This window comes from Balaenoptera acutorostrata, chromosome 11 (assembly GCF_949987535.1).
Source record: "Balaenoptera acutorostrata chromosome 11, mBalAcu1.1, whole genome shotgun sequence".
Classification (NCBI taxonomy): domain Eukaryota; kingdom Metazoa; phylum Chordata; class Mammalia; order Artiodactyla; family Balaenopteridae; genus Balaenoptera; species Balaenoptera acutorostrata.
The window spans coordinates 15392616-15417812 of NC_080074.1; the positions used below are offsets into that span (position 1 = coordinate 15392616).

At 46.9% G+C, this 25197-nt stretch overlaps 1 protein-coding gene across 2 annotated transcripts in view; it reads right to left on the bottom strand.

Moving 5' to 3' along the window:
* Window positions 1–671: 671 nt before the first annotated feature.
* ABTB3 (ankyrin repeat and BTB domain containing 3) overlaps window positions 672–25197 on the bottom strand; it is a 304628-nt gene continuing 280102 nt past the window's right edge. For both annotated transcript variants that reach the window (XM_057556713.1, XM_057556712.1), the window contains 6 exons: window positions 23485–23590; window positions 19979–20081; window positions 17787–17868; window positions 10748–10816; window positions 9206–9319; window positions 672–2794 (listed from right to left, as the gene is read on the bottom strand). In XM_057556713.1, coding sequence (XP_057412696.1) covers window positions 2585–2794; window positions 9206–9319; window positions 10748–10816; window positions 17787–17868; window positions 19979–20081; window positions 23485–23590 — 684 coding nt within the window. In that variant the 3' untranslated portion in view covers window positions 672–2584. The remainder of the gene's footprint in view (window positions 2795–9205; window positions 9320–10747; window positions 10817–17786; window positions 17869–19978; window positions 20082–23484; window positions 23591–25197) is intronic.

Sequence of the window (25197 nt, forward strand, 5' to 3'; positions counted from 1 at the left end):
GCCTGGCTTCCTGTAGGCCTCTGTGGATAGACCAGAGGTATTCATCTCCACCAGACCTGGGTTGGGCCCAGGCTGGGTCAGGAGCCAGAGGGGACCAGCTGGGGACTTGGTTTGACCCCCAAGGGGAGAGCTGTTTGTCCCTCCGTGACCCTCACCCCCAATCCCAGAATGCTGCCACCATCCACAAATATCACTTCATGCTGCCCTTGGGGGCGGGGCATGCCAGGTTGAGATAACCTGTTTTTCTCCATTCCCCCACTCCCCAAAAGCTTCATCGAGGCACACAAATGACAGTCAGAACTCCATCCTCTGCAGGCGAGTTAGCTGCAGGAGGCAAGAGGCAATTACAGGAGGCACCTGTATATCCTCTGCCTGATGGGAAGGAAATCCAAGGGTGGCACCCAGAGGTGTCTGCAGACCCAGGGGACTAGAGCTTGGTTAGCCAGGTTCTAGTTGGCAGAGTGGAAGGCAGTCAGCGACACGAGCACCCATCTTTTATCTAGCATCTTCATTTCCCTTGATTTTTTTTTCTGCAGGGTCACATTTTCTGATGTCTTAACTGAGTGAAGTTCTCAGGCTCCAACTATGGGGTAAGAGCTCACTGCTACCATACAAACAATGCGCGGCTTGGGAAAATCATTTCTTTTAATGACAGAGAAAGCACACCGAACTATGACAGAAGCCCGTCAGGAGTTGCCACTGTACAAATCAATGCCCAGAGGCCCAGAGCTAGCATCAGACATTCACAGGGAAGTCAGTCACGGTTAAGGAAATATCCACGCAGCATCTCGGACAGGAGGAGGCGAGAGACAACAATGACTCAGGATGTGCTGTGTTTCTGTAACTTGGAGTCCTCTGTAGGCAGTTTTTTTTCCCCCTTCCTCATCGGATGGTAGGGTCTGGGGAGGTTTGCAAATGACCAAGTGGAAGAGAGGCCTTGTGTATCAGCATCACAGAAGAACCAATGCTGTAGACAGATGTGGCCCGGGTACTCCATGAGACATACCCATGAAATAGGACTTGACATTGGTCCTCTGAACAATGGCTCAGGGAGCTAGTACAACGTGTGAACAGCAGTTCCTTTAGACTCTGGGGTCTGCGCACAAGTTCCCAACGGCATGCTAGGAAATAGTTTTGTCAACGAAACTTTGCCATCCCAAAGGGTAAGAGTCATTCTCCTAGTTTTTACTGCATGTTATCTAGGTTTCAGATGAAAGGACAAGAAAAAAAAGGCAGCGACTCAAAAATTATTTTGAATATTGTGGCACTTCACTAATCTCTTTTGCTTATAATATATGGCAAAGCAAACAGAGCCCTGTCGATATAAACTTTCATTATAGATAACCCTATACTGTACACTCTCAGAATACAGAAAGAATCCATCCTATCATACATGTTTCATCTTTAAAAATAATCTAACATAGTCATATTCTCTGGCTAGTAACAAACTATTAACATCTTCTGAGAATACAGAGGAAACTCTGGGATTAATAGTAAATTCTCTGACGTGCCCCCCCCCCCATCCCCTATGCAGCATCATCTATGAACGCATTTCTGCAAAAGCATCCCAGCATCATTCGTAACTAGGAAAGGAAATGGATATGTTAGTTTCACCAAATGGACCTTTAGCAAGAAGTGATGGGACATTTTTACCTTGGCAAAAATGAAGCACAAACATAACATTCTACAGGTTCAGGCCCATGCAAATGCATGTTTTTTTTTTTTTTTATGTGGGGGGATTTTATCTCACCCCGAAATCACGATTAGCATGCAGGTTTTTTTCAACTATTGAGTTAATTATTGGCAGTGCACCTCTTTTGTGTAACCATGATCACTAAGGCAAGGTTATTATTTCACCTTGTGTAGAATATCAGCAATATCTTCTCAGATGCATGTTTATACAGTGTAGACCTGCGGCTGTTTTTTTTTTTTTAAAAAAAGAAATCTCAAAACACAGATCCCTAAACACAATTCAGTTGAAAATGAACTGTTAAGCTTTTAGAAATATATTTTAAACTACAAGGCTGCCCTGTTTTGGGGTTTTTTTTTTTATGAACATTTTAAAAAGTTCCCACCCCTAAAAATATGCCAAATGATGTCTTCGTCATTGCTAACAGCCTCACCAATTTGCTACCATGGTTTAACTCTTGCGGAATTGCAGCTACTAAGGTAATGTGTAATAAATATAATGCTTTTCAGGGCCGGTACAGTGAAGTTCTCCAACTGTCAACCTGGAACCTGAACGACCTTTAGTTCTCAGTCTATCTGCTAGACAGCAGTCCCTGGCAAGGAGTGTTCAACTGCCCCAGGGGTGCTTTCAGATGAGGTCAGCTCGGCTGCCCCACGTTGGCCTTCTAGCTCTGGATCCAGTTGCAATCTGACCTGCAGGCCAGTGGCATGTCCTTTGTTTCTAAACAGGAGCTCATGGGAGCTGCATTTGCTTATTCAAGAGCAGCTGAGGCAGTAGAGGCAGCTCCTTGGCCCAGCCAAAAACAGACGCCACGTGAGACTTGTATGTTCGTGTGAAGCCAGTGCAGCAGCAGAACTGGCAAGTCCCCGGGGACCATTCCTTGGACTGGACGTTTCATACAACAGAACCTTTGGAGGATGACAAGTGGATTGACTGAATCCTGATGGCCAACGTCCTCTGTAAGTCCTGGAGCACATCCTGGCCCGTCCCTTCGCCATTTTTGTCATATAGGAGCTGCTTGAATGCTTCGTTTTCGATGAGGACCATCATGTTTTTGAGAAAGTAGCCTTCACAATATGCTGAGAGCTCCATGACTCCAAGAAACTGTGGAGAGTGGAGAAGAAGCAGGAGATGGTTATGTTTCTGAAAGCACCTGTTTTCCCATGTGTTGATGGCGAACACCTGTTAAGGTAGACTGACTGCGACAGTGGCCCTGATTCTGCATCCTTTGCTGTATTCACACCCAGGGGACGTGACTTTGCAGCTCCTGCCATCAAAGGGCTGAGTCCATTTCTCCCCGCCTTGGCCTTGTGAGTTGCTCAGGCCAAGAGAACGTGGTTGAAGTGAGAGTTGCCAGTTCTGAGCTGGCTTCAAGTGGCCGTGTGTGCTTCCATGCTCTCTCTCAGAACCCTGCCTCTGCCTCAGAAACAAGCCTGAGCTAGCCTGCTTGCAGCTTGAACAACCACATGAAACTGACCTGACGGCGACAGAGCCCAGCCAGGATCAGCACAGCCAGCCACAGCCAACCGGCCAGCTGACCTCAGAAGCAAGGCTGGCTGAGACCAGAAGAGCCCAGCCATGCTGTCGACTCACGTACTAAACAAGCACTCACTATTTTAACACTGGGTTTTGAGTCTCTTTGCTCCACTGCAGATAACTGGTGCACTGATGGAGTTGCAGACACAGTTCTACTACTGGCATCTAGTGGGTAGAAGCCAGAGATGCCACTAAATACCCCACCATGCAGAGGAAAGACCCCTCAGCAGAGAATTATGCAGCTCACATTGTCAGTAGTGCCAAGGTTGAGAAACTGATCAAGAGACATGGTTCCTGACAGACTAAACCGATACGGAAGGGATGACATTGACCTGCCTCACTTTACAAGCCCAAGAAGAAGGCTTGGCAGACAGTAGACACAATATGGATTTGTTGAATGTATGAATGAACAGTTAATTCTCAGAGTAGTGACACCAGCAGCAAACATTTATTGACAGCATATCATGTGCTGGGCACCATGCTAGGCACTTCACGTGTATCATCTCATAGTCCTCAAATTTCCTTGAGGCAGGTACTACTACCACCTTTAATTTATAGATGAGGAAAGTGAGACAAGAGAGTAGCTGACAAAAATTCACACGACATGTCCAGGACAGAACCAGGAGCTGAACCCTGGTAACTCAAGTCCTGAAGGGTTTAACCATTAGAATGCACTGCCTCCGGCCTGATACCATTCAACCTCGGACGCGTGCTGGGTGGAGGAAATTCCTGTTGGAGATGCAGGAGCAAATGTGCAGACGAGGGTCGGCTGTGTCCGTATTCAGACCTTTTCTACAGTTTTCAAAGCTTGTCTCTCTATTGCAATGAGCTGGATGCTCAGAAGTTAAGTGCTCCCTGAGATGATATCCTGCTGCTTTATTTAGATGCTAAATTATCTAAATGTGGAATTTATCGTTCTGAACTCCCTAATATGCTGTCCTTAAGCCAGAGATGCACTTTAAGCTGCTCCATGTGGAATGGTGGAATTACGATGAGGCAGCGCCAACAGGGCGACGGTGGAATGAGCGGGACACCTGGATTCACGTTGGGGCTCCCCCCCGTTTTCTGAATATGTGACCAGGGCTGGGTCACTTGGCCTCTGGCTTTAGGCTCCTCATTTTCAAAATGGGAACTAAGTCACTTGCATCCTAGACCTGTTGGGGGGATTGAATGGAACATAATTGACGGCAGGATTGTCATCTGTCACACGTAGGGGAGGCAGGTTAGGAAGGGAGCTAAGGCAGGGGGCTCTGGAATCTGCGTGAGTTCTTAATCCAGACTTTGCCACTTCCAGCCATCTGCTGCTGGGCGAGTTATTTAACCTCTCTGTGCCTCCATATTCCTGTCCCTAAAATGGGGGAAGATAATAATACCTACCTAATAAGCTGTTGCTGGCATTAAATGAGATAATACATGGCACATTCAGAACAATGGCTGACTGTAGTCAGTGCTCACTCAGTGTTAGCTGTCACGCTAAATGTAAACTATTCATCATTATTACTCTCATCTCACTCATTTAAATCCAGGGACCCACGTGCACAAAGTAGGTGCCTAGGTTGGGATAAGGGGAGTTGACTGTATCTATGGAACCTAGTTCAGCTAAGTGGCCCATAGAAGGACCAAGCCTGTAACCTTTTTTTCTTTTTTTAAAAACTATTATTATTTTTTTTTTGGCTGCATCACATGGCTTGTGGGATCTCAGTTCTCCGACCAGGGACTGAATCCAGGCCACGGCAGTGAAAGCCTGGAATCCTTACCACTAGGCCACTAGGGAACGCCCTCAAGCCTGTACCTTGAACTCACTGACACCATATGCTAATTCACTGAGCCAATGACCTATCTTCATAAAAATCATGTGCAACTTTGGGCGAGTCAAATCACTTCTCTGGGCCTCAGTTTCCCAAGCTACAAAATGAGGGGGCGTGGACTGGAGGGTACCATGGTCTGCGCATTTAGGACACGGACACGCCAGGTGATTCTGTGGTCTCGGAGAGGCTTAGGGGGCCTGGTGAGCTTTATCAGGTGAGCAGGCTTGTTATCACACAAATGTTCACAGAGATGCATAGCATCCTGGAGCTGGAAGAGTTCTTAGGAACGCTTTCCTTCTTTCAACATGAACCCTCCTTTTAGAGTCACAGAGAAAAGGCCTCATTGTACATGTGGGGAAACTGAGGCTCAGAGTTGCCTATCTCTGATTCTGTGGACACAGAGAGACCCTCTCCCCTTACCACACCTAGCCACTTGCTTTGTATAGGGGTGTCTCTCATCACAAGTTAGTGTAATTGGAGAAGAATAAGCACAATAAGTACTTACATTTATATTTGGTGATATTTATTGAACGGTGAGTATATATCAGATGCTTGCCTACCTTTACACAGCTAATTACATACAGAACTGGGACCAGACCTCTCACCTTCTAGACCAACGGTTGACAAACTACAGGCCTGTGAGCCAAATCTGGCCCACCACCTGTTTTTGTAAATAAAGTTTTATTGGGAGACAGCCACACCCATTCATTTACGTATTGTCTCTGGCTGCTTTTCACTACAATGGAGGAATTGAGTAGGATCAAAGTGACAGCATGGCCTCTGTGAAAATATTTATCTGGACCTTCACAGAAGTTTGCTGACCCCTGTCCTAGACAGTACCTTTTTCAAGTCCAGAGGCCATATCTTACTAATTTCTTATTCAGATGTATATACACCTCCTGGTAAACAGTGGGCTCACAATAAACACTAGGGAATGAATCCCTTGGTTTCCAAACACATGTTCTTCCCATCACAGTGCCCCGTTGAGCTTACTGCATTAGCTTAGACTCAATTTGATGAACCAGCTTCTTCTTATTCTCAAGTTGAAAGACACCCTGAAAGGGCCATCAGAAGCTCCAGGGCCTCTTCTTCATGACTGAATAGTTCAGGACGGCTTTGCTAGGAGAAAAAAGATGAGGAAGCCATGCATTTATGGGCTAGGCTTCTCTTCTGGGCTGGAAAACTCCACAGCTGTCTCCAATGGTTAGGTGCAGAAGAGAGGTAATGTTGCCAAGAACTTGTTGACATTTGAAGTATGGTTGTTAGTATCTCAATGTCTGCATTTCCTGGGGTTCCAAACCGAGTATTGGTTTCTCTTCTGCCTCTTTTACTAAACTAGCCTCAGTATGCAGCACAATCTGGCAGTAATAGAATCCACGTGGCAGGTTATCATTAGTGGGAGCTGCAGGATCCACAGCACAGGGGAAGCAGAACATAGAAAGGGCAAGGGGTGCTGGCATTGCCCCGTTCTCCATGCAAGTATCACGAAGGGCAGGCACTGACCTTGGAAACATTCCAGGATGAGGCCTGGGAGGGTAGACAGAGGCTGGTGTCTGACCAAGCTCTGGCTGCAGAGGTACATCAATGAAAGAGGCAGTTCTTTGCCATAGGTGTTCCAAGCCTGTAGCACTAATGTATTTCCAGCCCGGGCTCACGTTGCATCGGGTGCATTATTAAATAAAAAGAGAGCTACAGGAGCTGCCTGCCAAGGAGCCTGAAGTTATTAAAATGGGACTGTGGAACGCAGGCCTTGCTGCCAAGGAGATAGGCCACAGCAAAGCCACTGTGGATGTGGGGTTCACAGGGCAATATGGGTGTCCAATGACCAGGGGAGGGGTCAGAGGACCGTGAGACTAACTGGGCCCTCTTCCTGGGTAGAGAGTTTCTCTGGATGCTTTTTTGCAAAGTAACCAGTTCAAGATTTAAAAAAAAATTTTTTTTTGCTGTGTCCCAAGAAACCAGATTTTGGTAAAACCCTTACTTAACCAAAACATCCAGTGTGGGTGGGTAGAAAGTAGCCTGACTGAACCTTTTGATTTACTGATGACCAATCAGAAAATCTTTTTTTGAGTATTATTGCAAGGATTATTGCAAATATTTCAAACATTTATTAGGTCAGACAATAAACACAAGGAAGAACCTGTGCTTTGGAGTGAGGCAAATCTAGGTTTACATTCTGGGCAAATATCCCAAAGAACTGAAAGAAGGGACTGGAACAGATATTTGCACACCCCTGTTCATAGCAGCATTATTCACAAGAGCCAAAAGGTGGAAGCAACCCAGGTATCCACTGATGGATGAATGGATAAACACAATGTGGTACATACATACAATGGAATATTATTCAGCCTGAAAAAGAAATGAAATTCTGACACACACCACAACATGGATGAACCCGGAGGACACTGTGCTAACCGAAAGAAGCCAGCCACAAAAATAAGCCAGACAAATACCATATGATTCCATTTATATGAAGCACCTAGACCAGTCAAACTCACAGAGACAGAAAGTAGAATGATGGTTGCAAGGGCTGGGGAGGAGGGGGGAATGGGGAGTTAGTGTTTAATGGGCATAGAATTTCAGTTTGGGAAGATGAAAAATTCTGGAGATGGATGGCAGTGATGGTTGCACAACAATGCGAATGTACGTAATACCGCTGAAGTGTACACTTAGAAATGGTTAAAATGGTAAGTTTCACATTACGTATGTTTTACCACAATGAAAAAAATCTCTGTAATAGCTGTGTGACCTTAAGCAAGTTACTTCACCTCTCTGTGCCTCCGTTTCCTTATTATAACATGGGACTAATGAAAGGGTTGTGGTGAGGATTTAAAAAGGTAATGCAACAAAGCTTTAAGCATAGCGGCCTGCACCTGGAAAGGACTCAGGGAATGTTGGTGTAAAACAGAAAATAACATCTCAAACGTAACCTGTGTTTTCACAATGAGCAGAGTAACCATTATTCACACCAATTGTCACTCTACAACCGTGGATGTGGGAGGCATGTGTGCTGAGCTGCAGTTATACCAAAGAAGAGCGCTTTGTTTTAAATTAACTCCTGATCTTAATTTATTTCATTGTTTCTTCCCAGCAGATGCTAATCCCCCTGTCCTGAGCGCATGAACCAAAATGAAGTGGCACCTGGACACATGATTTTAATTCTCTTGGTCCCGGTATCTCCACTTGTGAAGTGAATTGGATGAAATCGGTGGTTCAGTGATTTTACTCCAAAAACTGGAGTGAAGACTGGCCTTAGGGCTGAAATCACAAAGGTTGTCCTGGGAGCCTGTTAAAAATACAGATTCCTGGGCTTCCCTGCAGAGATCTTTGGGGTGAAGGGCCACACCGAGATTCCAAATGTCTCCCCAGGTGTTGGGGCCACCTGACTAGGAGGACTCCTTGGACCTCTCTAGTGTTGACAGCCTGTTCTCAACCTTGGCACATCTGAGAATCACCCAGGAAGCTATGAAAAAAATACCTTTTTTCCAGGCTCCACCCCCAGAGATTGATGAATTGGTCTGTGATAGGTCCCAGGCACGGGGATTTTGAGTGCCCAGGTGATTCTACCGTGCAGCCAGCATTGGGAACCTCAGTTCTAGCATAATGGTTCTCACCTGTGAACACCCCCAGAATCACCTGGAGGGCCTGGGAAGCCATAGACGGCCAGACCTCACTCACAAAGTTTCTGATTCAGTAGGTCTGGGTGGGGTCTACAATATACATTCCTGACACGTGTCTGGTTGATACTGATGCTGCTGGATTGGGGACGACACTTGGAGAACCACTGTTCCAGAACCTTGCTGCTCAAGGTGTGGCCTAGACCAGCTGCAGAGGCTTCACCTGGGAGCCTGTTAGAAACGCAGGACCAGCGCCCACCCCAGAGCCTGCTGAATCAGAGTCTGCCATGTGACTCATACGCGTGCTACAGTTTGAGAATGACTCTGCTTTTGAAACTTCTGCTTGCTTGCTTTCATTGTGTTCTGGAGGCGCGGAGGAAGGGAAAGACATCTCTTCTAAGCAGGAAGCAGACCTTGGGAGGAGCGATGACAACTTGGCCTAAATGCACAGGCCCAGCATCCGTGCTCTACCCGGACTCAGAGTGTCTGCAAAGAAAGCCTCTCCTGCGTCAGGGCATGGGGGGTGCTCGAGAAGCGAGAATGGGATTGATTACCTTGGCGTGGTTGTAAATATCCACACAGTTGTCGGTATTGATGCTCTTTGCACAGATAATCTCACAGTGTCGCTGCAGAGCCTCCAGCTGGAAAAATTTAGCAGCAGACAGAAGCTAAAAACCATGAAAAGAGCCTGTTAGAGGTTGGGAGGTGGAAGGAAAGCAACGCCCACGGTGAGAAAACTCTTCACCTCCCACAGCGGTACCCAAGGTGAAGGCACCGGGAATAAAGTGTCGGACATCACTCTAAAGCTGGAAGGTTACACTAGAGCTGTTGCTGGCATTAGAGGACTAAGACCCAGCGACAGAATTCAACTGCAGGGGAAGATGGCAGGGGGGAGGGGTGGGGTCGAAGTGAATCAAATTTACATTTATTACAGCAAGAGGTCAAGCAAAAATGCCTAAAATTGTTAAATGACTGAAATGTATGTTCATTATTTCAATTTGAAAATAATTTTTAAAAAGGTTTACAAAAGTCTGAGTCCTCAGAGTGTAGTTTAGTCCTGAGGTTGTGACGTGTCAGAGGAGCCGTCCAGAGAGACAGGAGAGTAACTTTGGGGGGCGGGGGAGTGACCACAGAAGGTTTCACAGAGTAAGAACAAAAGGATAAATGGCCCCCAGTGAACACACAGCCCCTGTGACACATGCCAGGCCCTGTAGTAAGCACCTTACAAATAGAAACTCTTAAGATCTTCAAAACCCAACGGGGTAGATATTGTTATCCCCATTCTACAGGTTGGGAAACTGAGGATCAGAGAGGTTAAATTACTGCTCCAAGATCACACAGCTCAGAAGGGGTAGAGCCTGGATCTGAACCCAGTCTGGCCCAGAGCCCTTGTCTGAACCATCGTGTGGTGTCACCTCTTGAACAACTCATAGTGTTCTGACATCTCTCATCAGCCACCCTGGACTTCAGGCACCTGAACAGGCTCCTGGCTCTTTCGCTCAGGAATATCAAAGTGATTTTGGCTTCTGGTTCAAAGCTACCAGCTTTGACACGAGTTCCACTTCTAGGAAGGAGCAGGGAGGGGAGAAGAGGCAGAGTTACGAGAGGTGGACAGGAGACAGGGAGAGCCAGGGAGCTGCAGGACTGAGGGGCCTGAGTGAGGCCAGGAGAGCTTTGTAACTGGCTCTTGGCTTCTGCCTCAGTGGACATGCTGAGATTTGAGGAATGCTTTCAGACCATGTATTTCTCTTACAAATGACAAGGGAGAAGTCATCAAAGATAGTTCCTGATGATGCTATTTGAGCCCCAGCTGTGCCTGAAGCTAGCGCTAGCCTCAGACTCTTCAGTAAATTTCCTGTCCTCCACCCGCCAAAGCCAGTTAAAACTGGGCTTCACTCAGTTGCTATTGAAAGGGATCAGACTAGCGCACCCAGCACCCCAGCCTTCCAGGGGAGGGGCTCTGATGAGAAGCCCTTGGGAGATCTAAGGAGGCAGGCAGGACCCCAAAGCCTGCATCCAAATGAAAACCCAACACAGCCTCCCCCCAGACACCGCCCGTGCGTGCCACCCACCCAGTGACACAGCGGATTCCTTACCTCCATGATCTCGTTGTTTTTAATGAGAAGCGACTCTGGGCCACCGTAGTAGAGATACTGCATGACCAGCTGGAAGACAGAACACAGTGAGCAAAGTGTCAATGGCACGCAGACACATCTTAAAGCCATCCACTCAAACCCTCAGGCTGGTTCTGAGTCCCTGTATGACACCCCTTTTTAAGGGTGGCCATTCCCACCGGATCACTGCCTTTCAGGAGAAGTTCCCTTTAAAAGTTTTATAGGCTGGATATTTTTCCTTACACCACGCTGCAATCTGTCTCCCTGTGGTTCATCCTCAGTGTCAAATTAAACAATTCTAAGCTCTACTCCCCAGGATGGTTTTCCCCCATCTATGAGTGATAATCACGGGTTGTCCTCCTACCTCCCACCCCACCGAGCTGCCCAGATCTGCAGCACACGTGGTGTGGCTTAAAGACCCTACACCAGCGGCAGTCCCCCTGGGAACATGGCCCAGTTTGACTAGAAACCTCTTGTTTAATTTCCAGAGGGTGACTGAGCCATGGTGAAATCACCTGCTCCCTATTATAACTTGACAAGATCCAAGATGAAGCCATCAGGGGTCCAGGGTTTCAACGTTTCATTGATGGTGTGAACTGTCCAAGCCAGGCTTTGTACATGTGACTCAGGATGCCGGATGGTGTGCAGAGGCCCAGAGCTTTGCAAACTCGTGTCCCTCAAGTAGAATGAAGCCTAAGGATGTGTTAGTATTGGCTGTCACCACCTCCCAAGGAGCTGAGTATAAATTTTTTAGGTGGTGTGTATCCTTCCCAGTTGGCTACTGTCTCCACTACTCTCTAATGTCTTCTGCCTGCCTATATGACACACTGACTTTACCTGCCTGGCCTTAATAACGGTGTGTTGGAAAAATCTGTGGACTGTTACATTCCATTTTGGGGCACCTGTAAAATGAGGTGCTTGGACTGGGCTGCCCTCTATGGTCCCTTCAGGCTCTGAGAGTCTGTGACTAATACAGAACAGTGGTTAGGAGCAAGGAACCTGGAGCTGGGCTGCCTCAGTTTCTGATCTGGCTCTGCCACTTAAAAGCTTGGTGACCTGAATTAAGTTAGGCTCTCTGTGCCTCAGTTTCATCATCTGTAAAGTGGGGATAATATGACCTACCTCATGGAGTTATGATGAGGATTAAATGAGTTAATATATGTAACAGGCCTAACAGGGGCCTGGCAGGTGCATGGCAAGAACTCAATAAATGTTAGCTCTTCAATTTTCTCTGAGGTTGAAAAATCTTCTTCTAGTAGTGCTTCTGCCATGTGCTGCCACTTTCTTACTCAGGCCATTTAACATCCTTTGCGACTGATCTCAATCTACTTTTTGCATGTGTGTTTAAAGTAATCATTTTTCAGCTCATACAACTCAATAACAAAAAAAGACAACCCAACCAAAAACTGGGCAGAAGACTAAAACAGACATTTCTCCAAAGAAGACATACAGATGGCCAATAGGCACATGCAAAGGTGCTCAATACTGCTAAATATTAGAGAAATGCAAATCAAAACTATAATGAGGTATCACCTCACACAGGTCAGAGTGGCCATTATTAAAAAATCTACAAATAAGAAATGCTGGAGAGGGTGTGGAGAAAAGGGAACCCTCCTACACTGTTGGTGGGAATGTAAATTGGTGGAGGCACTATGGAGAACAGTATGGAGGTTCCTTAAAAAACTAAAAATAGAGTTGCCATATGATCCAGCAATCCCACTCCTGGGCATATATCCAGAGAAAACTGTAATTCGAGAAGATACATGCACCCCAATGCTCACAGCAGCACTATTTACATAGCCAAGACATGGAAACAACCTAAATGTCCACTGGCAGATGAATGGACAAAGAAGATGTATATTACTCAGCCACAAAAAGAATGAAATAATGCCATTTGCAGCAACATGGGTGGGCCTAGAGATTATCATACTAAGTGAAGTAAGTCAGAGAAAGACAAATACCATATATCACTTTTAAGTGGAATCTAAAATGACACAAATGAACTTATTTACGAAACAGAAGCAGACTCACAGACATAGAAAACAAACTTATGGTTACCAAAGGGGGAAGGGGAACGGGGAGGGGGAGGGATAAATTAGGAGCTTGGGATCAACATATACACACTACTATATATAAAATAGATAAACAACAAGGTCCTACTGTATAGCACAGGGAACTATATTCAATATCCTGTAATAAACCATAACAGAAAAGAATATGAAAAAGAATATGTATATATATGTATAACTGAATCACTTTGTTGTACACCAGAAACAAACACAACATTGTAAATCAACTATACTTCAGTAAAAAAAAATTGTTCAAAAAATATGTGTATGTATATATTATTTACAGTTGTATTGAAATAGAGTTCATATGACACAAAATGTTTTGATTTAAAGTATACAGTTCAATGGTTTTTAGCATATTCACAATGTTGTGCAACCATCACCACAATCTAATTTTAGAACATTTTCAACACCCCCAGGAAAAACCCCATGCCCGTCAGCAGTCTCTCCCGTTTCCTACGTGTGCTGACACCCACTGTGATTTGCCTGTTCTGGACATTTCATACAGATGCAATCACACAGCATGTGCTCTTTTGTGTCTGGCTTCTTTCACTTAGTGTGATGTTTTCAAGGTTCACCCTGCTGTCACATATATCACTCTTTCACCTCTTTTCTATTGCTGAACAATATCCCGTTGTGTGGATGTACCACATTTTGTGTATCCATTCATCAGCCGATGGACATTTGGGTTGCTTCCACTTTTTTTGCTGTTATGAATACGGCTACTATGGCTCAATTTACTTTTTCAGATCTCACCTGCCACTCTGCCCTTCTCTCCTCCCAACCTTGGTAACATCTGCCTTTTTCACTCTGACCGCTCCCAACCATTTGCCTTGATCAGAACCTACCGTCTCTTTCACTCCTCTGCTTTTGCCCATGCTGTTCCCTCTGCTTGGATGCCCTTCCCTTCTTCTCCACCTGTTGATCTCTGGCCCCTCCTTCGGGATCTAGTTCAGTGGTCACCTCTGTGAAGCCTCCTCAGATCTCTCAGCTGCCTCCCACCCCGTGCCGGGCAGCCCATCACACATGACTGCAGTGTTACTTCCTGCTGGAGTCTGAGGGCACAGACTGGGTCTCGTCCATCTCTGCCTCCCCAGTGCCTGCCCTTCCTCTTTTGCATTTGAGTCTCCCGTGCACTGGCCACCTGCCTGTTGCAGAGATGGCGGTGTTTTAATGGTGATGGCTGAGGCTTTGTGAAATGATATCGTAGCATTATTTACCCGCCCCCCGCCCCCAAACCTGATGGGTCATAAGCATCTAAAACACCACATCGGCGAATGCTGGGATATTTGCTTTATTAAAATCCATTTATTCCCCTAGCACCTCTCTTTTATAAAGACCAAACCAACAATAATATCGGTAAGAGCCATAATAATAACTGTCCTGAACACAGGGCCGCTCCAGTTACAAAGCATGTTATCTCATTTCCTCACGGTTGGGTTGTTGACTTGAAATGCTGCTTTCAAGAGCATGGATGGAGAACCTGGGGCTAATGGAATTTAAACTGGGCTGAGCCATGCCACCTTCAGACTCAGCCAGCACAAGCCTTTTCTGCAAAGGGGCGAAATGGACCCTTATTAGGCCAAAGGGCCTGTTTATGGAGTTGTTTTTCTTGGCAGCTGTCAGCCTGCATGAAGCAGGATGTAAACGGCGTCCACAGCCTCGTGGAGGCCCTGCTCCCAGGTGCAGCCTCAGCTGCATGGGGCTCTTGCCTGTGTATGATGTTAAACATTCTTGCAGGGAGGAAACTCAAAGCTGTCTCATTTACTAAAATTCTTCTGTTCAGCATGGAAGTGAAGTGAGCAGGCCCCTGGGAGCCTCCTTCTGGGTCAGATTCAGCCCTACTTGGCCTATTTTGAGCCACAAATGAGGCTTTTCTTCTTTTATGGGGAAGGGGCAGGCACATGGGAAAGTCCCCAGGGCCTGCTCAATCTTCTCTGCCCATTACAGTAACTGGAGGCTAATGTGGCCGGGAAGCCTAATCCAGCTAAAAGCAATTACAGGCTTATGATTCCTCTGGGGCTGTGCCTTTCCAGGTAGGTGTCTCATTTAACCAGCTCCCACAGCAAACATTTATTGAGTGCCTACTACAAGCCAGGTTCTGATGACAAGAACCTCCCCAGTTAGTCCCAGGCTTGATGGCGTAAGTGCTCCCTCCATGGGCACTTGGAGAGCTGGGGGTGGGGTGGGGGTGTGGTTTCCAGCATCTGGCTCATGCTCCAAATGCTAATGGGCCTTTCCTCCGGGCTGGATGATTTTTAGGGAGGACCGAAGGCCCCATAGCAGGGAGGCAGTTAAGAGGTCAGGTCTGGGAGTCAGCCAGGCCTGGGTCTGAAGCTCAGCTTGGCTGTGATGAGCAGTGGGAGCTCTGGCCACTTCCTCTACCTTGTCTGTTGGGAGGGAGAAGAGCCACCTGGAGGGGGAGCTGGGAGGACTGGATGAGATGATGTGGGGCCGTGGTGCCCAGAGGGGGTCCCTGGTCCAGCGGCATCAGCATTACCTGGGTTCTTGTAAGAAACATGAATTCTCGGGCCCCACCCCAGGCCCACAGAATCAGGAACTCTGGGGGGCGGGGCCCAGGAATCTGCATCTTAGCAAGTTTTCTGCATCTTAACAAGCAACTCCCTTCACCCCCCAGCGCTTCCCCTGGAGTTTCTGATGCCTCCTAAATTTCGAGAACCACTGTAACTTAGAGCACTGGTTCTCCACCTTGGCTGCACATGCCTCTGGATGATGGCAGAGGGTGGAGACTTCAAAATGCTGATGCCTGGGCCGCAGCCCAGATTCTGATTTACAGCCTGGACACTGGGAATCATCAAAGTTCCTCAAATGATTCCACTGCTAAGCTGAGGTTGAGAACCACGGGTTTCGAGCCCTGCACGTAGCTGGAGCACATGAAATGGGAGTTGCTTTTATTATTGTTCCTCTTTGGACCAGACTGGGTTCAAATAATGGCTCTGTCACTCACCAGCACTAAGTTCTCTGGGTCTCAGTTTCCCCACCTCTAAAAGTGGCAAGATTAATCCAGATAACCACATGCAAGCAAAGGTCAGTGCCTCATTCACAGTTGGAGTTAAAAATGGGGAAAATGAGGCTCAGAGAAGAGCCTGTGCATGGTTATTCCATAAGGATCCTTTATTTTGAAGTTTCAACATAGCCAAAGGAATGCATCTCTAATGGTGGAAATACTGACACCTCAGTGGGCTTTAGGGCTTTAGTGTGAGGGCATGGTGGCTTCCTGGCAGCCCTCTGAATCACAGGATCTGGGGGACCAGGGTCAATCACCAGTGGAGGGAAGAACCATCATCTGGCCAGCCACACTTGGCTTATAGTATGTGGTTCCAATGCATCTTTTCAGTCTCCAGTATACCTTAAGACACAGCCGAATGGACTATTATCACTTTCCCTCAAATACACACCACGATTTCCCACTTTTGTGCCTTTGTTATGCTGTTTCTCCCTCTGGAATACCCTCTCTCTCCTATTCACCAGATGAGGAAGCTGAGGCTCAGATAGGCTGGGCAATTTGTTCAAGGTCACATGAGGGACAATGATTTTAAACAGGGGAATGCAGCTGTTTAAACTGGGGAAGGTAGCATTTAGATCCTGAAATGCAGCTCTGTCCTTCAAAGCCTAGATCAGGACCCCCGCCCTATGACGCTGGTTACGGCCATGCTTGCCTCCTGCTTATGTCTGAGTGGTCTCCTCAACCCTCTTGGAATGTGAGCCTCCCGAGGGCCAGCCTGAGTCTTACCCACATTTTCCCAGGGCTGTCCCTCCAGAACTGAACCAGAGGAAACAGGTCCTGTTCAGAATCCTATAAACTCCATCCCCAGATCACCCACATTGGCCGACCAACCCTGGCTGTGGGAAGACAGCACGGAGGGGCCACAGTCTCCCCTATACGCCCCCTGTTGGACGTAAGCAGCCCACCAACCTCCATGCCCCCATGAGACTCGGAGCTTCAGAGATAGGGGTGCGAGGCCAGCTGGGGGTGTGAATTTCTCCTAGCGGCGAGAATGTCATTGCAAGGCCGGATTTATGAATCAGGCATGAAATCCAGGGCCAGATGGCTTCACAGGCAAATTCTACCAAACGTACAGAGAAGAACTTATACCCATCCTTCTCAAACTCTTCCAAAAAACTGAAGAGGAAGGAACACTCCCAAAGACATTCTATGAAGCCACCATTACCCTGATACCAAAACCAGACAAAGACACCACCAAAAAAAGAAAAAAAAAACGAATCAGGCATGAAGAACGGAGGAAAAGGGAAGAAAGCTGCTGTGCCCCCTTAGAGGTGCCCCATAAACCAAACGGTATTGATTTCAAATGGAGGGAGATACGGTAATGTCATCTGGCCTCTGACAAACCTTCCTTTCCTATTTACATTAGGTTCAGACCAATGTTAAGATGACACTGGATTCCCTGAAGTCCACTGGTTCCTGATCATACTGGGCTCAACTGCCTTTGGGGACTCATACCTGCTGTTCTCTGCCTGGAATGTTCAACTCCCTTTCTTAAGCCCTAAGCCTCCCCATGGTTTGCCAGCTTCTCCTCAGCCTGCAATATTTCAGCGACACCTCATCCAGGGGCCTTCCCCAGTTGCCCTGGTCTGAGTCACCGTAGCTTGTTGGTTCACCCCTCTCTCATGCACACCCCACTTTATACTGTGACTCAGAGTTACCCCCTCTGGACTGTGAGTCCCCAGGAGAAGAATGTCCTTTATCCTTGTGTCTCCAGGTCCCAACACAGTGTCGGGCACATAGTAGGTGCTCAGTTAATGCTGTGGGCATGAATGGATGGTAAGTGGGAGGGGCAGTGTGCGGATGGGGGCCAAGAGTGCAGGAGCTGATGACTCAGTACAGTGGCTGATCCACAGGTGGAGGGCTGGAGGGACCCACCGGTGCCCCGCACCTACCAGCAGGGTTCCAGGCCACAGCAGGGGCTCACCTGAAAGATGGGGTACTTCACGTATCCGATCTCTATGCAGGTGTTGTCATTTGTTGGTTTGCTAGAGAGGAGCGCTTTGAACCTGAGCAGGAACATAAAAAGGGAGATAAGAAGACTCAAAAAGACATCAACAGCTTGCAAGAGACTCAGCTCTCTGACGATAGAAACATGTAATGTCTTGTATCCCCTCCCACTCTGAAATACAATGACATATCCATAGATTGTTTAACATAATGCTCCCCCTTCTGATATGATACCATAATCCAATCTGAAGTTAAAACTCTAAAGTTAAAAACAGTGTTTGGAACTGTTAAATTATTTCTCGAACAGGCGATTGGAAAAGAACAAATGCCTTTTAAAGCCCTGTCCACCTCGTAGGGCCCATCACAAAGCCTGCCTTCCTGATTCAGGCCTCAAGCTCCTGGAGTCCTTCCTGATTCAGGCCTCAAGCTCCTCAGGCGCCCACGGAGTTCTCCACCTCCCTCTTCCCCGCCCCCCCCCCCCCCAACCTTTGCTCCAAGAGGGCAGGGACTTCTGCCATTTCTGCCTCTGCTGCCTCCTCAGAGCCTATGCCAGGCTGGACCTGATGCACTGTAGGTATTTAATCAACACCTGTGGATGACCTAACCATCTCCCTATGTGGGTGATCTTCTGTCTGGGGTTTTAGGTGCATTTTCCTGCCACTGACTAAACTAAGCTCCTTGTGGGTAGAGACTCAGTCAATGGAACACATGGATACTCAATACATTTAGAAATAAGCTAAGCTGTGTCTCTTTTTATAAGTTAAACTTTAAATATGAAATAATTTTAGATTTACAGAAGAGTTGCAAACATCATACAGAGAGTTCCAGGATGCCCTTCACCCAGCTTCCCCCGATGTTACATCCTCCACAGCCATGGTACCTTTGTTGAAACTAAGAAATTAACATCGGTACAATACTGATCTAGTTCTTCTATGGTGTCACAACCGAGAACCTTGCAAGGGACTGTGTATTTTTCTTGCAGTGGCAAAGCAGACATTTGGGGTATTAGGTTTTGGGGGGGAACACTGGAGATGCCAGGAGGCTTTTAGGAACCCAGGGAGTGTTGGCCACACAGCTTCATTAGTGACCTGGAAGTGGGTTCCATTTCTGGATCCCAGGGTCCTTACCCTCTGCTCACCCCCTGGCAGCCTGCCTTCTCCTCATTCAGCATCACTTTCTTCTCTGCCCACCTTCACCGATCCCTGTTCAGGTCCCGGGATAATGCAGTTCTAAATGGTCAACTCCACCTCTACTCAAATCAAAAGGAGAAGGAAGGGCTGTAGCAGAGCTAGCAGGGACGGTGTTATACTACTGTCACTCCAGAGTCAGGGAAAAGTAAGGTTCAGGACCTCTGTGTTTTGGGTGGCTTATGTCAAAGTTCCCTGATATTTGGAGAGCAGGCCTTTCGAGGCTGCCGTGTAGGAGCTTTCAGGCTGCACAAGGACACCTGGCTGAGGGAGCTACAATCCAATCCACGCTCTGCTCACGAAGCTCTGTGCCTGACATGTGCCCCGTCTGCCTAGAGGAACGGTGCCCTGTCTAAGCCACATAATCAGGCTGCTGCTTATGCTAGTGTCGGCCCTGTAGTCTTCTTCCAAATTGTGGTTAAAAAACATGTAACATAAAATTTACTGTCTTAACCATTCTTAAGTGTAATGTTCACATGAAGTGTGCTCACATCACTGTGCAATCAGTCTCCAGGACTTACCCTGTCCCCGTTAAACAACTCTCCATTCCCCTCTCCAGCCCCACCATCCCCACCCTTCTACTGGCTGTCTCTATGAAGTTGATTACTCTAGGTTCATATAAATGGAATCATACAGTATTTGTCTTTTTGTGACGAGCGTATTTCACTTCATATAATGTCCCCAAGTTCATTCATATTGTAGCATGTATCAGAACTGCCTTCCTTTTTAAGGCTGAATAACGTACGTATACACTACGTATTTTTTTATTCATTCCTCCACTGATGGACTCCTGGGTGGCTTCCCCCTTTTGTCTTTGTGAATCATGCTGCCTGAACATGGTGTACAAATGCCCTGTACTCTTGCATCCTTGATTTTGAGAAGAAAATCTGCCAGTTCAGTGACGATACCACCCACATTGAATTTCAGAGAATAGTAATAGCCACCCTCGTAATTCAGTGCTTTCAAAATTGATGACACATACCTTGGAGAGGCTGTAAATAACAGCACCTTGTGAGCATAAAATGGTCTTCCTTCTACCAGAAAGGTAACATCTGACATTTCTTTATTGTTAAGGAAATGAGGATCTGGAACAGGAAAGGGAGAGAGGGTAGCTTTAGAGAAGGGTGAGGTTTGGATTCCTCTTTTGGAAAAGTGCCCATAAGAACTGACAGGGAGGCCATGGCCATAAAATACTCATTGGAGAGAAAGTGACCAAACAGGAGACAGAATCAGTTAAAGGAACACTCAAGTCACGAAATTCAGTTTCTCGCAGGAAATCTTCATAGCTTACCCGCGACTAAAAGTAGCATTTCCCCTTAGAAGACTCGCCCCCAGCCCGAGTTCAGATGACTGTCAGGTGTGGAAGGTGTCCATCCACCCAGCTGGCCTCTAAGGAAGTCACCCACCCCATCTCGCTCCTCCTTCTCTAGCTCAGCGCCCGCCCGCCGGATAGAAGTGGTTCTGAAGAGCTGTCCCCTTGCCGCTGTGTTCCAGGTGATTCGAAATCCAAGCCCTTTTCTCAGGGTCAGAGGCAAGCGAGCCAGGCCCCTGCCCTCAACTCCAAGAATAAAGAAGTTGTATAACTAGTTGTACAACGAGTACTCTAGTACTTACTGAGCACTCACGACGTGCCAGGACCGTGTGAGCTGGCACTTACACGTGTAAACTCATTCAGTCCTGGGAGAAAGGGACGGCTGTCAGGTGTGCAGCGGGCGACACTGAGGCCAGGAGTCACAGTGACTTGGTCAAGCAAATGGCAGGTGGAGAGGCCAGGATGTGAACCCAGACATTCTGACTCCAGGGCCTGCATTGCTAAGCACCGGGATCCTCTGATTTGCCTGTCATTTTGGCCATTTTTCCTGGGGCTACAGAAGGTGCCAGTCTGTCCTCAGCTCAGCACTTCTGTCTCACTGGGAAAATTCACCAACACTCCCGTACACCCCTACACGGCTCCACCCCACCTGGCTTCTAAGTCAGACCCCTGGCCTGGCCCCATTTTGCCCAGGCCCTGCTGTAACTTGGACCCAGAATTTGCCTTCCTGGCTGATTCGCCCCGGGTGGTGGTCCTGGAGGTCCTCCACTCCTATTTCTCTGTCAGTCCCTAGAGCCACCTCACCTCTTCCCAATAAAAAAGTTTTAATTTAAAACATATCAAAAAAAGCATAAAAAAGTCAAAATCACCTGTAATCCCACTATCTTAAAAAAATTTTTTTTTATTAAAAAAATACAACAAAACCCAACCTTCTAAATCTCTCCAGGTAAAGGGAAGAGAGGCTACAGGGGAAGGCCCCAGAGTTGACTAACACTTCTCCACTTGCTTTAAAGACTGTTAACAGGTTGGAGTGACTTTCTCCCTCTTCTCAGCCACATGCCTCCCTCTGCTGGGTCTCTCTCACTCCCACTGTCCACTTCCAACTAGCCCACACTCCTGCTTCCCAAATTGCTAATATCTCCTACCTTTAGCTCTTTTTACCATTCTCTCCCAGAATTCACTGGGAGGGCAAGAGGACAACGTACTATAAAAAAATAAGGCATGTGCTCTCCAGTTTGCCATAGTCCCCACCACTCCCTATCATCTTACACCAAACTCATTTCAATCATTTTTATGACCTGCCTGGCCCTACAGAGATGCCAGTTTGGAACCTTTGTCACTACTCTTATCTTTCCTTTCAAGTAGATTCCTAAGAAACTACTATTTGGCCACCTTTAGTTATCTGAGCTTGAAATGCTGTATTGAAGATGCAAAACACTATATGTTCCATATTCCACTTATTAGTAATTATGTCCTCTTTCTTTCATCTTGTGAGCTTTGAGCCTCTCAGGCCTGCCTTTATTCTCTTGGTGCTAATAACCCTTGGGATTCCAATGCTTGGGCTGAGAACCAGGCCCTTTTAATTGCTGGTGAAAGAAATCTCAGCAAGTTCAGGAGGAAAAAAAATGTTCCCTCCTCTCCTATAGCTACAGGAAAGCAGATTTTATGCTGCATCAGTGAAACAGCCCTTGCAAATGTTTGCTCTAACAAGGGTGTCTTGTAAGGCACCAGCTGTCAGAGATTATTGCTATGTCCTGGCAATGTAACCTTCAATCTCTAAAGTCTGTTAATTTGATTGATCTTTATAATTTGTTGCCCTGATAATATTTTAATTAACACCTGTTTTCTACAAGGTAGAACTACTTGCAGTTTTAGCACATTCTGGTTTGCCTACATGAATGGGCATAAAGAAAACCAGACAATTTTGATTCAACTGCTAACTTTTTCATTTTAGCATAAAAGTTGTATCATTTAAATTAACAGGTTATTCATGACAGGAACAAAAATACTTTTAAACAGTTTCATGAATTTAGCCTTTTCACGAATTTAAACTAGCTCACCTGTTTCAAAAGTAGGGGTTTTGCTAAAGGGTAGAATTTTTCACATGCTTCCATTTCTCCAAAGTTTCCTGGTCTTTATAGGAAGAGGAAACAGGAAGTAGGAAAGTCCCCAACCTTCATGGCAAAGGGAGTCCTTTATCTTTAATATTTTATAACCCCCTAGGCAGTGAGAGACAGGCCCTTGCAACAGAAGGTTCACGTTTCAGGATTCAAGGCAGCTGGGTGTTTGCCTTCTTGCCAGGCTGATCAACCAGGTTGCAAGGATCTTCCGAATGAAATCAGTGCCTGATGCAAAGGTTTCTTCTGGAAAACCCCAGAAGCCAGACTGGAGAATGATGGAATTGTGGCTTTGGGGGGACCTGGGTTCAAGCTCCAGTTCCACCTGAACTGATGCTGCAGCCTCTGAGAGCCTCTCCTTCCTCAGCTTTGACCAGGATGACACTGTGTGCCTCCTGGGGTGGCCCGGGGATTGCTTGAGAGAGAGTAGGTCAGGGGCTTTGCTGTGGCCAGCTCAATGCCAGGGTCAAAGAAGGGTGAAAAGTGATTACTGCTACCCTGATGGAAGTTCAGGGTGTCCTGTCTCCTCAGCTCGGCTCTGTTCCTCTCTTGTGTGTGTGTGTGCACGCGGCATGGGAAGGGGGCAACACTTCCTCACCTCTCCTCCCAGTTCCCTGCAGGACTTCTATTAGGAGGACACTGCCGTACTGCCACTGTCCCCAGCTTGTTCCATCTCAGGGAGGAGGGACTTCTTAGAGGGGAGGCTGGGGGAGAGCAGCCATGCACAGCTCAGCCTTCTCTGGGACTTTACCTGGCGGCTGGGAGTGCGTGGGCTCAGCAGGTCTTGGGCAGCCCGTCACTGTCGGTGACTTGCAGTAGAAAGGCACTCAACGGAGGGATGAGATTTTGGCGAGTTCCCTTGTCCACACCCCCAAGGTATGTTCTCCAAACAGTTTAATCCCATAACAAAGGTGACATCCCGACCTCCACCTACCTCACTCCAGTATCCACCTCGTTTGCCCTCCAACACTCCCACCTTCTTTTATGGCGTTTGCTTGCTCCCTGCCCTCAAATCACAAAGCAACAGCGCAGGGCAGGACCCGGGAAGCACTTACTCACCCAGGCGCGAGGTCTGTTTCCGTTTGATCTCTGTGAGCTTGGGGATGGGGTAGGGCCCGTAGCAGTGAGTGAAGATGACACACAGCTGCTGGCTGATCACTTCGTTCTGCGGAAAGGAAAGAACAGCTCACGCTGCTGGGGGCCGTGCACTCATCCAAGCTGTGGTGTAGCAATGGGTTCCTCCCCCCAGGCGAGAGGAGCCCACAGACTTACTGCAGATTCTGAGAGAAATTCCCCCGACATCACACGTTCCCTTTGCCCGTCAGGACCTGGATTTGCTTGCTTTGTTTGTCCACTATGTCTAGCAGATTCATTGGTGGAAGTTTAATTTGTAATTAAATCCTTTCTTGCTCCAATCATTTCTTTACTATCCATTAGAAAACAAGTTTTGTAACTCACAGGATGGAAAATAAGTTTTACACCCTAAACACACCTTTATTAATACGCCAAAATTCTGGCAGCAGGTAATTATCCCGAAAATCACAGCAGGAAGCCCTTTGGGTCCTGTGCTTGTGCTCTCCATGACCAAGATACAAACCCTCCTGATTCGGCTTCCTTCTGAATTTGATTCTGGTGCTGAGGCATTTCCAGATCCAGGAGTGCTCAGCTGAATCACTTTCTCCAAAAAAAAGTGTGTGTGTGAGGGGAATAGTTCTGTGATGCAAAACTACAGCTGCCCCAGTTGCTCAGGGAGCCTGTTTCTGATCGCCCTTTGCCCTTCACGTTCTTTCCTCCTTTCCTGTTGGGGCCCGTGCTGTTCATTAATCTCCCTCCAACTGCAGGTGTGTAGGAAGGAAGCCAGGGATCAGAGCATTTTTTTGGATGCTTTTTACTGGGTGAAGGGGGTTGAAACTAGGGGCTAAAAACAGAGGTAGATAGCTAGACATTTACAGTATATTAAGAAAAGTAGGTTACAACACAATTTGTACCATGTATTTTTGGAAGTAAAATGCTACATATATCTTTGGATGTATAAAGAAAGGTCTGGAAAAAGAGTAGCTACCGTTGGGTGGGATGATGATGTCTTCCCTTTTTTATTTATCTATATTTTCTATAATAAACAAGTGTTGCTTTGGTCACAAAAACAATAAATGTTATTTTTAATCTTAAAAGATAGGGTTGAGACTACTAATGATGTTAGCAGTTCTTATTCTTGAATCTACTTCACTGTGTTCCTGAAAGAGAGGGATTACAGTTCAACATATGGAAAGAAAACCCAATCCTTTGATCCTGCAAGGCACCATGTTACCTCAGAGGGGGTCCACAGAGGTGCCTAAGGAGATGCAATCATATTGGACAGAAAAAGGGATTCTGCTTTCAAAGATGATGCCTTATGACCAAAAGGTGTTACCTGCTCCTCTCACTTAACACTCACAGAGTGACTGTCTCATGGCTGCAGCAGTGGTTCTCAAAGTGTGGTCCCTGGACCACAGACTTCAGCCTCAGGTGGGCTGGGGCTGGGGCCCACCAGTCAATATTTTAACAAGTTTTCTGATGATTCGGATGCTCCCTTTGGTTTGAGAACCACAAGTTTCATATACTGAAATTCTGTCTTGGGTTTGACCTGGGCTGGGGACTGTAAATTTGTTTCCTTTGGTCTAAAGCCTTGCCACACAAACGCGCTCCATCGACCAGCAGCAGTAGTATTGCCTGGGAGCTTGCGAGAAATGCAGACTCTCACCCTAGGCCCACTGAATCAGAATCGGCATTAAC